The 13,405-nt window shown below is 35.2% G+C and overlaps 1 protein-coding gene across 1 annotated transcript in view; it reads left to right on the forward strand.

The window, feature by feature from the left end:
* LOC144436102 (A disintegrin and metalloproteinase with thrombospondin motifs 6-like) overlaps positions 1–10,477 on the forward strand; it is a 56,996-nt gene extending 46,519 nt beyond the window's left edge. Inside the window, exons 11-23 of the mRNA XM_078124788.1 lie at positions 224–365; positions 778–885; positions 1,051–1,196; positions 2,000–2,063; positions 2,855–3,091; positions 3,598–3,802; positions 4,141–4,304; positions 4,907–5,045; positions 5,698–5,827; positions 6,261–6,465; positions 7,170–7,346; positions 7,769–7,919; positions 9,009–10,477. Coding sequence (XP_077980914.1) covers positions 224–365; positions 778–885; positions 1,051–1,196; positions 2,000–2,063; positions 2,855–3,091; positions 3,598–3,802; positions 4,141–4,304; positions 4,907–5,045; positions 5,698–5,827; positions 6,261–6,465; positions 7,170–7,346; positions 7,769–7,919; positions 9,009–9,124 — 1,984 coding nt within the window. The 3' untranslated portion in view covers positions 9,125–10,477. The remainder of the gene's footprint in view (positions 1–223; positions 366–777; positions 886–1,050; positions 1,197–1,999; positions 2,064–2,854; positions 3,092–3,597; positions 3,803–4,140; positions 4,305–4,906; positions 5,046–5,697; positions 5,828–6,260; positions 6,466–7,169; positions 7,347–7,768; positions 7,920–9,008) is intronic.
* The last annotated feature ends 2,928 nt before the right edge of the window (positions 10,478–13,405 follow it).

Genomic DNA, 13,405 nt, shown 5'->3' on the forward strand with positions numbered 1-13,405 from the left:
AGGTCTATAGAACAGTCAACGTGGCAATCCCCCCCCCCCCCCCCCCCCATAGACACTTGTGGTAGCCTGACACATAACCGTGTATCACCAAACTCTAGATGCAAATGTCCTCTGACAATTTCTGTTAACTGTCTAGTAGTTAGTTATAGTATACAATGGGGCAACAACGTTTTGGTTTTTGGTCACCAGCACTAACTGTGATGTGTTTACTTTCCTATTTCAGTGCAGGTTGGGGTACATGCCTCAATAATTCTCCCTCCGTTGTGGATAACTTGCAGCCTACAGAGATGCCTGGACAAGTCCATAGTGCTGATGAACAGTGTAAACTACAACATGGTGAACAGTCAAGTCAGTGTAAATATTTAGTGAGTATAAAATGATTAAAAACTTATCAGTGATGTGGAAAAAAAATGACATGTGTAATAACTATTCTACAAAGCTAAAAAGGATACATATATGTATCAGGTTCTATATGTGATACATTCCATCTATGAATTTCTTCAAATTTCATCAATTTTTAGGCAACATAAATCATGTCTATTTTTGTTATCTCACTTAGTTCAAATGTTCATTTATGTAGGTGTATACTCGTACTGTAGTTGACTGATCAACAGGACATACCGTATTTATAAAGAGCGCCCTCAACATATTTGTTTTGTTTTTACACAACTTTTTTTTTTCCTTCATATTTAGCTGCAAAACATTTTGATAATTCATTCTAACTAAAGTAAACTGAATAGATATGTGATATATTATGGTACATGTTTATTTCCATAGGAAGTCTGTCGGGAACTTTGGTGTATAAGTAAAAATAATCGATGTGTTACTAACAGCATTCCAGCCGCAGAAGGTACAAAATGTTTGATTAATGGAGATAATGATAGGGTAAGTTGCAAGTTTTTAATTTTTTCAATTTTTAATTTTAATTTTAATTTTGTAATAATTTTTTTTAATTTAATTTTTTTTGCTTTGATATCAGTCCATATCTGACAGAGATTTGTACTAATGTGTTGAAGGGGATTACTGAATTGTATGTGTTTCTGTTGACAGTGGTGCTACCAAGGAGAATGTGTACCATTTGGACATCGACCACTAGCCATTGATGGACAATGGGGAGAGTGGACATCATGGGGTGTCTGCTCTAGAACTTGTGGAGGTGGTGTGTCTACATCAGAGAGACATTGTGATAGTCCGAGGTAGGGTTCTGTAACAGTGCTGTGACCATGATTCATTTTGGCTGGGAAAAAAATGATGTTAGTGAAACCAAAAAAAATTAATACACAGACATACAGACACATACACAGACACAGACACAGACACACAGACACACACACACACACACACACACACACACACAGACATGTGTACAGACACAGGCAGACAGACAGATAGACACACAGGCAAACACACAAACACACACACACACACACACACACACACACACACACACAAATAAGCGTGACACTCAATTGTCTGCTGAAAAAGTATCCCTCTAAAACATTTGAAGTGTTCTGTGTCACCAAGATTTTCTGTTGGCAGAAAAGAGGCATCAAAGAAGCAAAGAAAAAAAAACATGAAAGAGAAACTTGAATTTCATGCAGAAACAAGAAATACCTATAACACACCTGTTTCAGGACAACCAATCTCAATAGAGACATTGTAATCATTTAGATTATTGCAGAAAAAAAACCTAAAGTTTCACTATCACGTACAGAAAAGAGAAAATAAAAGTGTCTGAGTGAGTTGCAGTTTCTGTAGTTTCCAGGTGTATACCAAGATGGTAGAATATTGTGTTTGGTGACTGTTGTCATAACATATTTGCATGAAGTATAGTGTTTTGGAATATAGCGTAAAAGCACCTTGTAGTTTTTAAGCATCTTTTTGAACATCACCATCTTGTGACTTTGTGAAGGGAAAACACTGATATCTGAAGACTGAAATACCACAAAATGATACCATAATGTTTTGTAAACGATGGTGATATTTTATCTATTCACAGACCGGCTCATGGTGGAAAATTTTGTATCGGTGAAAGGAAAAAGTATAAGTCTTGTAATACTGATGTAAGTATCAAAATAGTAAATATGATGAAAATGACATCGCCACTGCTAAACTTGTGTATTTTGATTCATTAAGTTTCTGATTTAAAAAATCGGGGGGAGGGAGGGGGGAATAGGGTGGGGCGGGGGTTCTTACCAGTGGGCTAATCAACAGATTTGGAAATGTTATCTACAGCATGACTTTGATGGTCTCGTGCAATTGCTATAGTTTTTGTCAAGGTTTGGGAGACCCTGTAGCAGAGAGGCAGAAATCGGGTAAAATTGACACAGTTTGTCATACATTTCAGCATAATTATGCCTGGGAATCCTAGCAAAATCGATCGTATAACTAGGCAGATTTTACCTACTTTACCACCTTAACAAAAACACTGTTACGGACACCCTGATAAAAATGATTGGGGAAGTCAGGTAGATTTTACCTACTTACTGAGAGTGGTAGGGAAGCTTGGTAAAATGACTGAGAACTCTGATTACTTACCACCCTTAATAAAACACTTGTAAAAAACTCTTGTTTTATGACTTTAGAACTCTGGTAGATGTTTCCTACTTTAACCACCCTTCACAAAAAAGAACAACAACAACAAAAAAAAAACTAAGGAACCCTAGTAAAATGTTTAGGGAACTCAGGTAGATTTTACCTGCTTACAACCCTTAATGAAAACACTAGATTGCATTGGTTTCTTTCAACTTCCTCCACATTTTGAATACCAGCTTCTGTTTCATTCATGGTAATAATTCTGCTCACCGTCATTTTTCTTAACTTTGCCAATATTCTGGGTTTTTTTCTATCATAGGACTGTGAGCCCAATTCTCGTGATTTCCGTGAGTTGCAATGTTCAAAGTACGACAACGAACTTTTCAATAATAAATATCACACATGGAAACCTTTTACTGGCTCTCAAGTCAAGAAGTGTGCGCTCCATTGTTTGGCTGTAAATTATCACTTCTATACTGAGAAATCACCCCAGGTCATCGACGGTACTCGCTGTAGCAAAGATAGTCTGGATATTTGTATCAATGGACAATGTCGGGTAAGACACATTTATTACATTTTAGTACTCAAGTATATGACAGTGTTGGGTACTTTGTCAAAAATATATGACAGATTTATCACATTTTAGTACTTTGTTAAAATGATATGACAGTGTCAAAATTATATGGCAGTGTTGGGTAAGACGCATTTATTACATTTTAGTACTTTTGTCAAAAATATGACAGTGTTGGGTAAGACACATTTATCACATTTTAGTACTTTGTCAAAATGATATTTGGACAATGTCGGGTAAGAAAAATGTATCACATTTTAGTACTTTGTCAAAATGATGGTAAAAACAGCGTTTTCAATTTTTACTTGTGTTACCAGTAGTATTTTGAAATTTTGCAAATATGTCCATAACCAAAATACACTGTGTACTTCAAATTACGTAGTCGTACACGGTTAAAATGTTTGTTGACATCTTTGCTAGTTTGCTCATGTAACTCTGTATTACTACATGTTATTATTTTCTTATATTTCATTGTCATTTCTTTTCCACAGCACGTTGGCTGTGATAAAATGCTCAATTCCGAAGCCAAAGAAGATCGATGTCGTGTTTGTGGTGGTGACGGCAGTACGTGCGAGATTGTTGCTGGCATTGTTACAGAAGACTTACCTGGGGGGTCCTACCAAGAAGTTATTACTATACCTAGGGGATCTGTTCATATTAACATCAGTGAAATATCTATCTCTAAAAATTATCTTGGTAAGTATATAGTGTGATTTTCCATAGCTGCTGATAGAGGGCACTAGTCAACATAAGCAAGTACATATGGGTGGTTTGTACCCTCAACTACACAAGTCTGATTAGAATTTAAGGGTTAGAAAATAGTTGTGTTGCAGGATAGTGAAAAAGTTGGTCCAGAACAAAAAGTGACACCATGTAATCCTTAATGCTTTTCTGATAGCACTAACGTGACAACCAGGGCTTGAATTATGGGCCTTTAAGTTCTGTTCGGAAAAAAATGGGAATAATGAAACTTGTGCTTTCAATAACAGTACACTTGTTGAATCAAATTTAAAGTGAATTTTTCATTTTTTCAGCCCTAAAGTCAGTTAATGATGATTACTATGTAAATGGACAGTGGACGATTGATTGGCCAAGTTCATACGATGTTGCCGGAACGACCTTCAAATACGAAAGACCACCTGATGAACCAGAAGTCCTGACTGCATCTGGACCAACTAATCAAGATCTCATCGTCATGGTAATTTAAAGTTTATATTCCTCAACAACGACAAAATTATGGAAAAAGGAATATTTTGCGTTCGAATAAAAGGACTCGTCTAAGTATGCCTAAAACTTCTGCTTTATTTGAATCCCAACTTTTTTCGACTGTGCACAGTCTTTTTCAACGGCTAAAATACCAGTACGAAGTAAAAGAATAAGAATACAGAAAATGAACAAAAAGCTCTAATGAATCCAATAAACCCGTGTAAAAATGTGTAAACATAGAAGAGGAAAGACCAAAAACTGTAATATGTAATATTGGCATCGAAGATATGATTTTACAAATAAATAAATGATTGGTAAATTAATAGTATTGATTGATTGATTAGTTAATTAAGCCATGGATAAATCAACATTGGATTATTTTTGAATGAAGTGCGACTTCAAAAATTTTTGTGAGAGAAAAAAAAATTATTTTCACCTCATAATCTTCAGTTTTCTGATGTAGAACAATCACAGAAATGTACAGGTTTGAGAGAAAGGCTTAAAGTAACTGTCCCGTTAAAACACTTAAAAAAAAACCCCCAAAAACCTGTCCTGTCAGACTTAATGACATAATAATGATGTTTCTAATGACAGCTGCTACTACAAGAAACCAACAAGGGTGTAACATATCAATATAACGTACCAGTTACAAGAACAGGCAGTGGTGATGATGAAGTAACATTTTCTTGGGAACACGTACCATGGTCTGAATGTTCTGCAACTTGTGCTGGTGGTAAGTCTTATTTACATATTACTTTGTGTGCATATTATCATTTGTATATATTTAAGTATAATTTATATATAACTTTGTGTGCACCTGTATGAAGCGAGAGGCTAATTTACATATTACTGTTTGCGCACCTGTATGGTATTACATTCTAAATATACTTATTACTTTTGAATGTGTGCATGTGTGTACTTTTAGTCTAATAATATGTTCAGACATGGATAAATTTACTCAGGTGTAAAACCATGTTACACGAGCATAAAGTTGGCATTTGTATAAAGTGTATATACACAACTTACAGCGGCGAAGCACCGATACAATTTTAAAAAAAAAATACAAAAAATGCATACTGTCATACATGTAGATGAAAGATATACAGAGCATAATGATTTGGAATCAAGAGCGCCCTCAGTGTTAAGGAAATGGATAACCTAGGTAGACCAGATTGGCTAGTCAGGGTCATGTGATCACTAGGGAATGGTTCAGTGAGCACAAATTAATCTAACTGGCAATACACAAGGGGAAGGAGAGAAATATGCTATCTTTTATACATTTAGTGATGTATTAAATTCAGAGGTTCAAAACTCAATATTTCGTAATCATCGCAATAAAAGGAAGGAATTTATTAACTGACTCTTTTAAATAATTTTGTTCGTAGGTGAGTCAACAGCGCCAGTCATTTGTGTACGTAGTGATGACAGAACTGAAGTTGTTGATTCTTTCTGTGACAAGAACACCAAACCAGTAGACAGGAGACGGCCATGTAACACTGAGCCTTGTCCATCAGAGTAAGTTACTTCTTTTTATTATGAAGTAACCATGAAATGAAATGAATAATATTTTTATTTTTATTTTTTTTAAGATGTGCATTTGATAATCTTAAATTTTCTATTGTGAAGTGCCTGTGAACAATTGCGTTAATTTTTGGATTTTTGTGCTGTACAAGTTCTTACTTTATTTATTAATATCTATATTACCCTGGCTATATCTTATGAGAACCGTGTATCAACGTCGCATCCCCATTGACAAGTTTTTGAAGTGTCTTCTGGCAAGATCGTAGAAGTCAAGGTTCATCACATTCAGGTACACTTACACAAAATATCAATGGAGTGAAGATGTATCCATAGAATGTTATAAGGAGCTTTAATAGTTCAATGTTTATTTAGTCTGGGCCTGTGGTTGAGGTTGCATAATCTGATGTTTGTTTTTCCTTACCAACAGGTGGTTCCAAGGAGAATGGTCCCTGTGTAGCCAGACATGTGGAGGCGGTTTCAAAGTCAGAAGTGTAGCCTGTATCAGTAAAATTGGACCCAAAGAGCAAGAAACTGTCCCAGAAGACCAATGTAAGACTCGTAAACCACTATCAAGGGAAACTTGTGGAACACAAGAATGTCCACCAGTATGGTTTGCCAAGCCATGGGGAGAGGTAAGATGGGTGCTTGGTTGTGGGAGATTTAAAATGAGTGACTTAATGGGTGTGTATGGGTTGTGAAAGATTTGGAATGGATGACTTAGTGGGGTATGTATGGGTTATGGACGATTTGGAATGGGTGACTTAATGGGTGTGTATGGGTTGTGGAAGATTTGGAATGGGTGACTTAGTGGGGTATGTATGGGTTATGGAAGATTTGGAATGGGTGACTTAGTGGGTGTGCATGGGCTATGCAAGATTTAAAATGGTGACTTAGTGGGTGTGTATGGGTTGTGAAAGATTTGGAATGGATGACTTAGTGGGGGTATGTATGGGTTATGGAAGATTTGGAATGGGTGACCATGACATTCACAAACCATTAGCAGTCCAAGTGCAACAAACCCGCAGGCTTGCCTGGCGAAAACGGGTTAAATTTACAACACTTTAACTAAGAAGAGTGTTATTCAGTTTGTGAACAGCACAGGTTTTTCCTGAGTACTCCGGTTTCCTCTTGCATTTACACTGAACCCATGAGGGATGGCCCTCACTGAACTTCTTGGGAGACAAGTGTTTACATACTGAAAGAACTATCCAGTATAAATCAAGATTATTTAGAGATTATTTATAACCATCATCCTTCAGATCCAAAATAATTATATAGATTTCCACTGTAACTGTACTTGAGCCTTCAACCATGCTGTTTTCTATCTTGACAACAGTGTACTCCAAGTTGTGGAGCTGGTCACACGACTCGTAGTGTTACATGTACCAGCAGTGATATGAAACAAGTACTCCATCCTAAGCATTGTCCAGCAGCAACTAAACCACTTAGCAAGAGGCCATGTAACAATGGGGAATGTCCACCTCCTACGTGGGTAGTTGGTGAATGGGGATCGGTAAGTAACATATGCAATCAATATATCTTTTAGTTGAGAGTTGGTAGTGTTTATAGCAAATCATGTCATACAAATATTCAAATTACATCGTAGATGATGTCCTAGATATGCAAATATTATCTACAGATGATGTCACAAAAATGCAAATTACAATGTAGATGTCATAGATTTGCAAATAATTAACATTTGATGTCACAAATATGCAAATTACAAATGATGTCACAAATATGCAAATTACAATATATATGTCATAGATTTGCAAATTATCTTCAATTGACATCACAAACCTTTTAGAATGAATTTGATCATGTCAAACTGTGGTCTGTAGTGGATTGTTTTCAAAATATGCATAAATGAAAATGCTTGAAACTTTATGAGTAAAATATCAGAATAACATATTTGTAATTTTCTTTTTGGTGCAGTGTTCTGCTGAATGTGGTAAAGGCCAGCAATCACGTAGTGTTGACTGTAGGGCATATACTGGTTTGCCTGCCTTTGACTGCAGTGAATCTCTGAAGCCACCACAGATACAGCAATGTGAGACACCATGTGTTCCAGTTACTGACAATGAAGGTATTAAGATAGGATTTATCATTAATGTCCAAAAGCTGTATAGTGTATCAGCATAAAGTGGCACAAACTGAGTTTAGGCCAAAAAAAGAAAGAATTCTTTCTGGTCAGCACACACATCACTTAATACCCTTGTGTTGGTCTTTTTTTTGTGTGTGTTTGTCCAACCCATGTAGTCTGTAGATCTGTGGGGAAAACACAAAAATAACCCTTCCTACTTCAGTGAAGACAACAGCAGAGCCAATCATGAACAAGCAAATGCCATCTGGCCCACATACATACTTGCTCTAAAGTACTAAATAAAATAAAAAGAACAGTAACTGCCATATATAGTAGACTCAGTGACAGGTTTGTTGAGAATTAAAAAAAAAAGAAAGAAAAAAAGTAAGAAAAAAAGACGCATCATCGCATCATTTTAGACAAACTGTCCTGACCAGAAACAATGTTTTGGGGGTTTATAGGCAATTTTTACTGAAGGTAAAAGTGCTTCCAATAAATCTTCTCACACAATGGTAATATCAATTCTTGCCTTGGATGGTGTTAAAAATGATCTTGTTGATGGAATGATAGGGATTTTCTCAACATTTTAGTGTAAATCTTGTACGCTTAAATTCCAGTTTGAGTTGCGCCAAGAGCAAATGAGGGTGTTATTCTATTTATGTGATAGTACAATTGGGTTTGATAAAGAGTCGATAAGTCCCATAATCTATGTTAAAAACTTTATTTCCGACGTTTTGACCTCACAAAGGAGGTCTCCTTCATTGTAAACAGATACACGACTGAGTTCAAAAAGCAAACAACAGTGCATTAGTGACTTTTTCAACTGTTTTTATCAAACTCAAGTTTATATTATTCTCAAGACCATGTCTCCAAATTGGTTCATCACTACAGTTGGACTGATGGCAGTTTTCGCAACAAACTCATCGAATAGAACAGGTATCTTTTATATTAGATATGCAGCAAAAATTAGCTACCCTCCCAAAAAAAACAACAAATAACAACAAAACCAAACACTTTTGAACTTATCTTATGTCCCTTTATTTCTGTAATTCATCTCTGTACTAATTGGTTTGTCTTTCTGTTTCCTTGCAGAATGTGAAGATGCCAATCAAGTGACATACTGCCCTCTAGTGTTGAGGTTTAAATTTTGCAATCGTGACTACTTCAAACAAATGTGCTGCAAATCCTGTTCACTCGTCGGCAACTGAGACCGATCGAACTGTAAACCAGGACATAGACATTTATAATTTTCACTGGACAGTTGTGTTTACTGTTATTTGGAGTTGCCATGGTTATAATACCAGCTGGTAGGGCATAGAAAAGATGATGCGATGAACTTCATCTGACACCTTGTCGTCACGGCATGACAATGTTCACTTGTGATTGAATGATATATCTGAAAAGTCTATATTTATAAGCACTGTGGCAGTGTGCACATTTTACACGTTATTGTATATGTATATATGGGATCAGTATCCTCTATTACTATGAAGAAGAAGAAGAAGAAGAGAAAAAGCTATGTCAGTGCCAATGTGAAGAATTGAAGAATTGGCCTTCATGTGTGACCTAGTACCTTTGACTGGCATGGCTTTAGCTGCCAGTTTTGACAATTATCCTGTGTGACTGGTACAATTTGTACAATTTGTTTCTTTTCCTTATAATGGTGACAGTACAGTCTAATCTCAGTAGATTGTGTGTTCTGAAAATTGCCCTACTTGTAAGTGATGATTACTGCAGCTAGTTAATGTACTGAGAGATCATTTTGCAAGCCATGTTCATGTATAGACCGTCGACTCTTTAAACAATCCAACAAACTCTAAAGGATGTTTCCATATTTAGCTGTCTAGACATGTCAGTGGCTGATTGGACAATCACTTCATGAATATTCATCACTCATACTGGAAACCAGTTTTCATGAATATCAAATTGCAGAGCAATTGGACAACTCATGAATATTCATCTCTAAAAGTGGAAATCAATGGGAAGTCGTCATACTCATGAATATTCAATTCTTGAACTGCATCTGACAATGGACTCATGAATATTCATAACTAGGAAACTATAAGCCAATGAGGCAGAAGTATGGGACTGCATAATTACTGTGTGAGACTTCTCAAATCATTGACAAGACAATGTATTAAAAAGTCAGTCAGATGTCATTTCTCTGACACTCTCTCTCTCTACTAGGGAGAAATTCACAGTTCCCATAAAAGACAAAAATGAGAGATGAAGATGACATAATGTATGATATAGTCATATGGAAAAATCATGTACATACTTTGATGTATGTATGTATGTTTTATTTTTCTATACTTGTGAATAAGCCATAAACATTTATACAGTGTGAGACAAAACTGTCTAGACAAGTCAAGTGTGTTGTGTACGAGAGTATGGAGATAGCTATAAAGGAACAGAGAGTTTGAACAGACTGTTACCATATGTATAATATTAAAATAAAGTGTTTACTTGCTGATCTACATGTTTTTTAACTGTGCCATTTTGAAAACAGGTACATTAGATGATGTGTACACATTTTACCTTCTATCCATGGCTCCAAGCTTACCAGCATATATATATATATATATATATATATATAATATATAATATATATATATATATATATATATATATATATATATATATATATATATATATATATATATATATATATATATATATATATATATATATATATATATATATATATATATATATATCACTAAAAATTTTGGTATTACAAATACATGGCATTGATCGGACTTTTTAAAAGCACCTCAGAAGTTGAATTTTTTTACATTACATTCACTGCCTTATAATGTTAGTATATCAGTCTGAATTCTTGATATTATAATTTCATGCTTGTCAGAGAGAAAAAAGAGAGAGACAAATATCATAGTTCATTTTCACCAACTATACTTTTAGTGAGGCTATTTCCGTATAATCAAACGCCATTAATTAGTATTTTGTTGTAAATACCACAAATTTGGATTTCAGTTTCTTCTCAAGTTGCATATTGCTGAGAGTTGTGAAATGGGCTTACTTGCACGGTGAATCCTAAATGCTTGTAGCGATAATACTTCATTCACAAGTTGCCATAGCAACGTAAAAGACAATAAAATTAATGCCTTTCTCTCCTCACAAGGATATATTTTATGTCACCGTAGGCAACAATTTTAATATTTCAGTTCTACATTTACTATGAAAAAAAAATTGTCCCTTCCATTAATACAAAATTATGAAATGCTAGATTATTTATTGAGAAAAGTGAATGGGCAACGTTGATTAATACCATAATAGCCAGTTTGCATCTATTAAAGTAGGGTTAGGGATTTACGGGACATCGGTCATTTACCAGTAAATTTTGTACAAAAAGCCACGGAGGGAAAAAAAATAACATTATGGAAGCTCATTGGTCTGTGCGTAATTAATGTAGAATGCGTCTTTGGGACCCCCCCCCCAACAAACTAAAAGATAAGTTTTTTTGCCAAGGGGTGCACTACGTGTCACAAGCAAATATTTTCACTTTTAGTTTTGCTTTTCTTTACAAGTGACAGAAATTCATTTTTGAAGGGAACTATATTAAGACAGTGTTCTTTCCTTCACATAATTGCTTCAAATGTCAACAAGTTGGATTATTATATTATAAACTAATGACATTGTTTCGTTTGCGCCTTTATGAACGTATAATATGGTCATATTCTCTGAAAGTAGCAAATATTTACTAAATGGTGGTGACCCTACAAATTATCGCAAGCCACTGTAGATAGCCGATATACAGTTTGACCTCGACACTGAAATATTGGGGCAAAGTTTTGTGACGACAATTGAAAAGAAAAATCTGAAATATTCACTTGTAAACTCAATACACAGTATTTTCATTAAAGGCATTCTATTATATGCAATGAAGAAAACAATATGGGTTATATATTTTATTGTTATGGTTCATCATATAGTACGTACATATCTATATCTATGCAGTTTTATCACTTTGCCAGTTTTTTTTGGTCCGGAATATTGAGGTGCTATGATCACAAGAATTTATATAGTTTTCTTCACATATAAACACATTTATGAATGAATGAATGAATGTATATATGTATGTATAAATGTATGTGTGTACGTACGTATGTAATTAATGTCGAGTTGCCTCAAGTTTTAAAAAAAAGGGTTTGTTCCGAGTGTCAAGAATTGTGTAATTTTTTTCAGATTCAATAGAATTAACTTCAAAGTTTATCTTGATATCAATGAATTTCTGAATTCCTTAAAAATTGGACTGATTATGGATGAATTTCTTGTCTCTTTTCAATTTTCAATAAATGTCAGACTGGAAAGACAAGTTTGTATTATATGTAAAAGTCAATATTATATAAAGTCTCCATAGAAATTTATATACTTTGGAATGTGCCCCGATGTTTTCTTTGACGAGTGCAAATCTAGATGTAATCGACATGAGAGTGTTGTGGAGCGAGATATCTTTTAATTAATATTCAGTCTACACATTCACATTCACTCTCTCTCTCGCTCTCTCTCTCTCTCCCTCTCTCTCTCTCTCTCTCTCTCTCTCTCTCTCTCTCTCTCTCTCTCTCTCTCTCTCTCTCTCTCTCTCTCTCTCTCTCTCGCTCTTTCTCTCCCTCTCTCTTGCTCTCTCTCTCTCTCTCTCTCTCTCTCTCTCTCTCGCTCTTTCTCTGTCTCTCTCTTGCTCTCGCACTCTGTCTCTCTCTACTCTTAACTGCAATTGCAAATACACATACAGGGCCAAATGTAACTGTTGGGGGAGGGGGAGGGGGGTGTTACTGTCTAAAGCCTTTTGAGTGTCTTTTTGGTCACTGACAATGGGGATACCAGAGTATTTCTACTTACAAAAGATAGATACATGCTAATATACCTCGAGTGCTTGTTAGTCACTGTAATTGGCCCAACTAAACTGAAAAAGAAATAGACAAACACACCATAAAAATGTGTCAATGATAAATGATTTGAAGTAAAATGAGAGAGAGCGAGAGAGAGAGAGAGAGAGAGAGAGAGAGAGAATGTGTAATAACTTGGTCAAAACTAAGGCGCGTCTAAATGGAAAGCATGTAGTTACCATGACTATGTCCATAGCAACCCTGGCTATGTCCCTAGCAACTACTTTTAAAGAGGTTAGTTTTGGCCAGAGTAAGTTAACTACTACTAGTGTATAAAAGTGACTATATCAAATGAGACAACAAAATTCCCTAGCAACCATGACCAGGCCATATGGCAACTGCTTTCCACGGTATTTTGCATAATTGGGGTAGACTAAACAATTCACAAAGACAGCCCCTCTGGTTAATACATAGCATTATGGGAAAAAAACACATCTCTCTTACTGCTAAGAGTACAAAGGATAATTTATTCATATATGCAAATGACATGGTAAATAGACATGACATGACATTGATTTTAATCTAAAAGTATAAAACTCACAAAAAATGGTGAAAATTTGGATCATTAAAATCTACAGATTT

The sequence above is a fragment of the Glandiceps talaboti genome, chromosome 6 (genome assembly GCF_964340395.1).
Source record: "Glandiceps talaboti chromosome 6, keGlaTala1.1, whole genome shotgun sequence".
NCBI lineage: Eukaryota > Metazoa > Hemichordata > Enteropneusta > Spengelidae > Glandiceps > Glandiceps talaboti.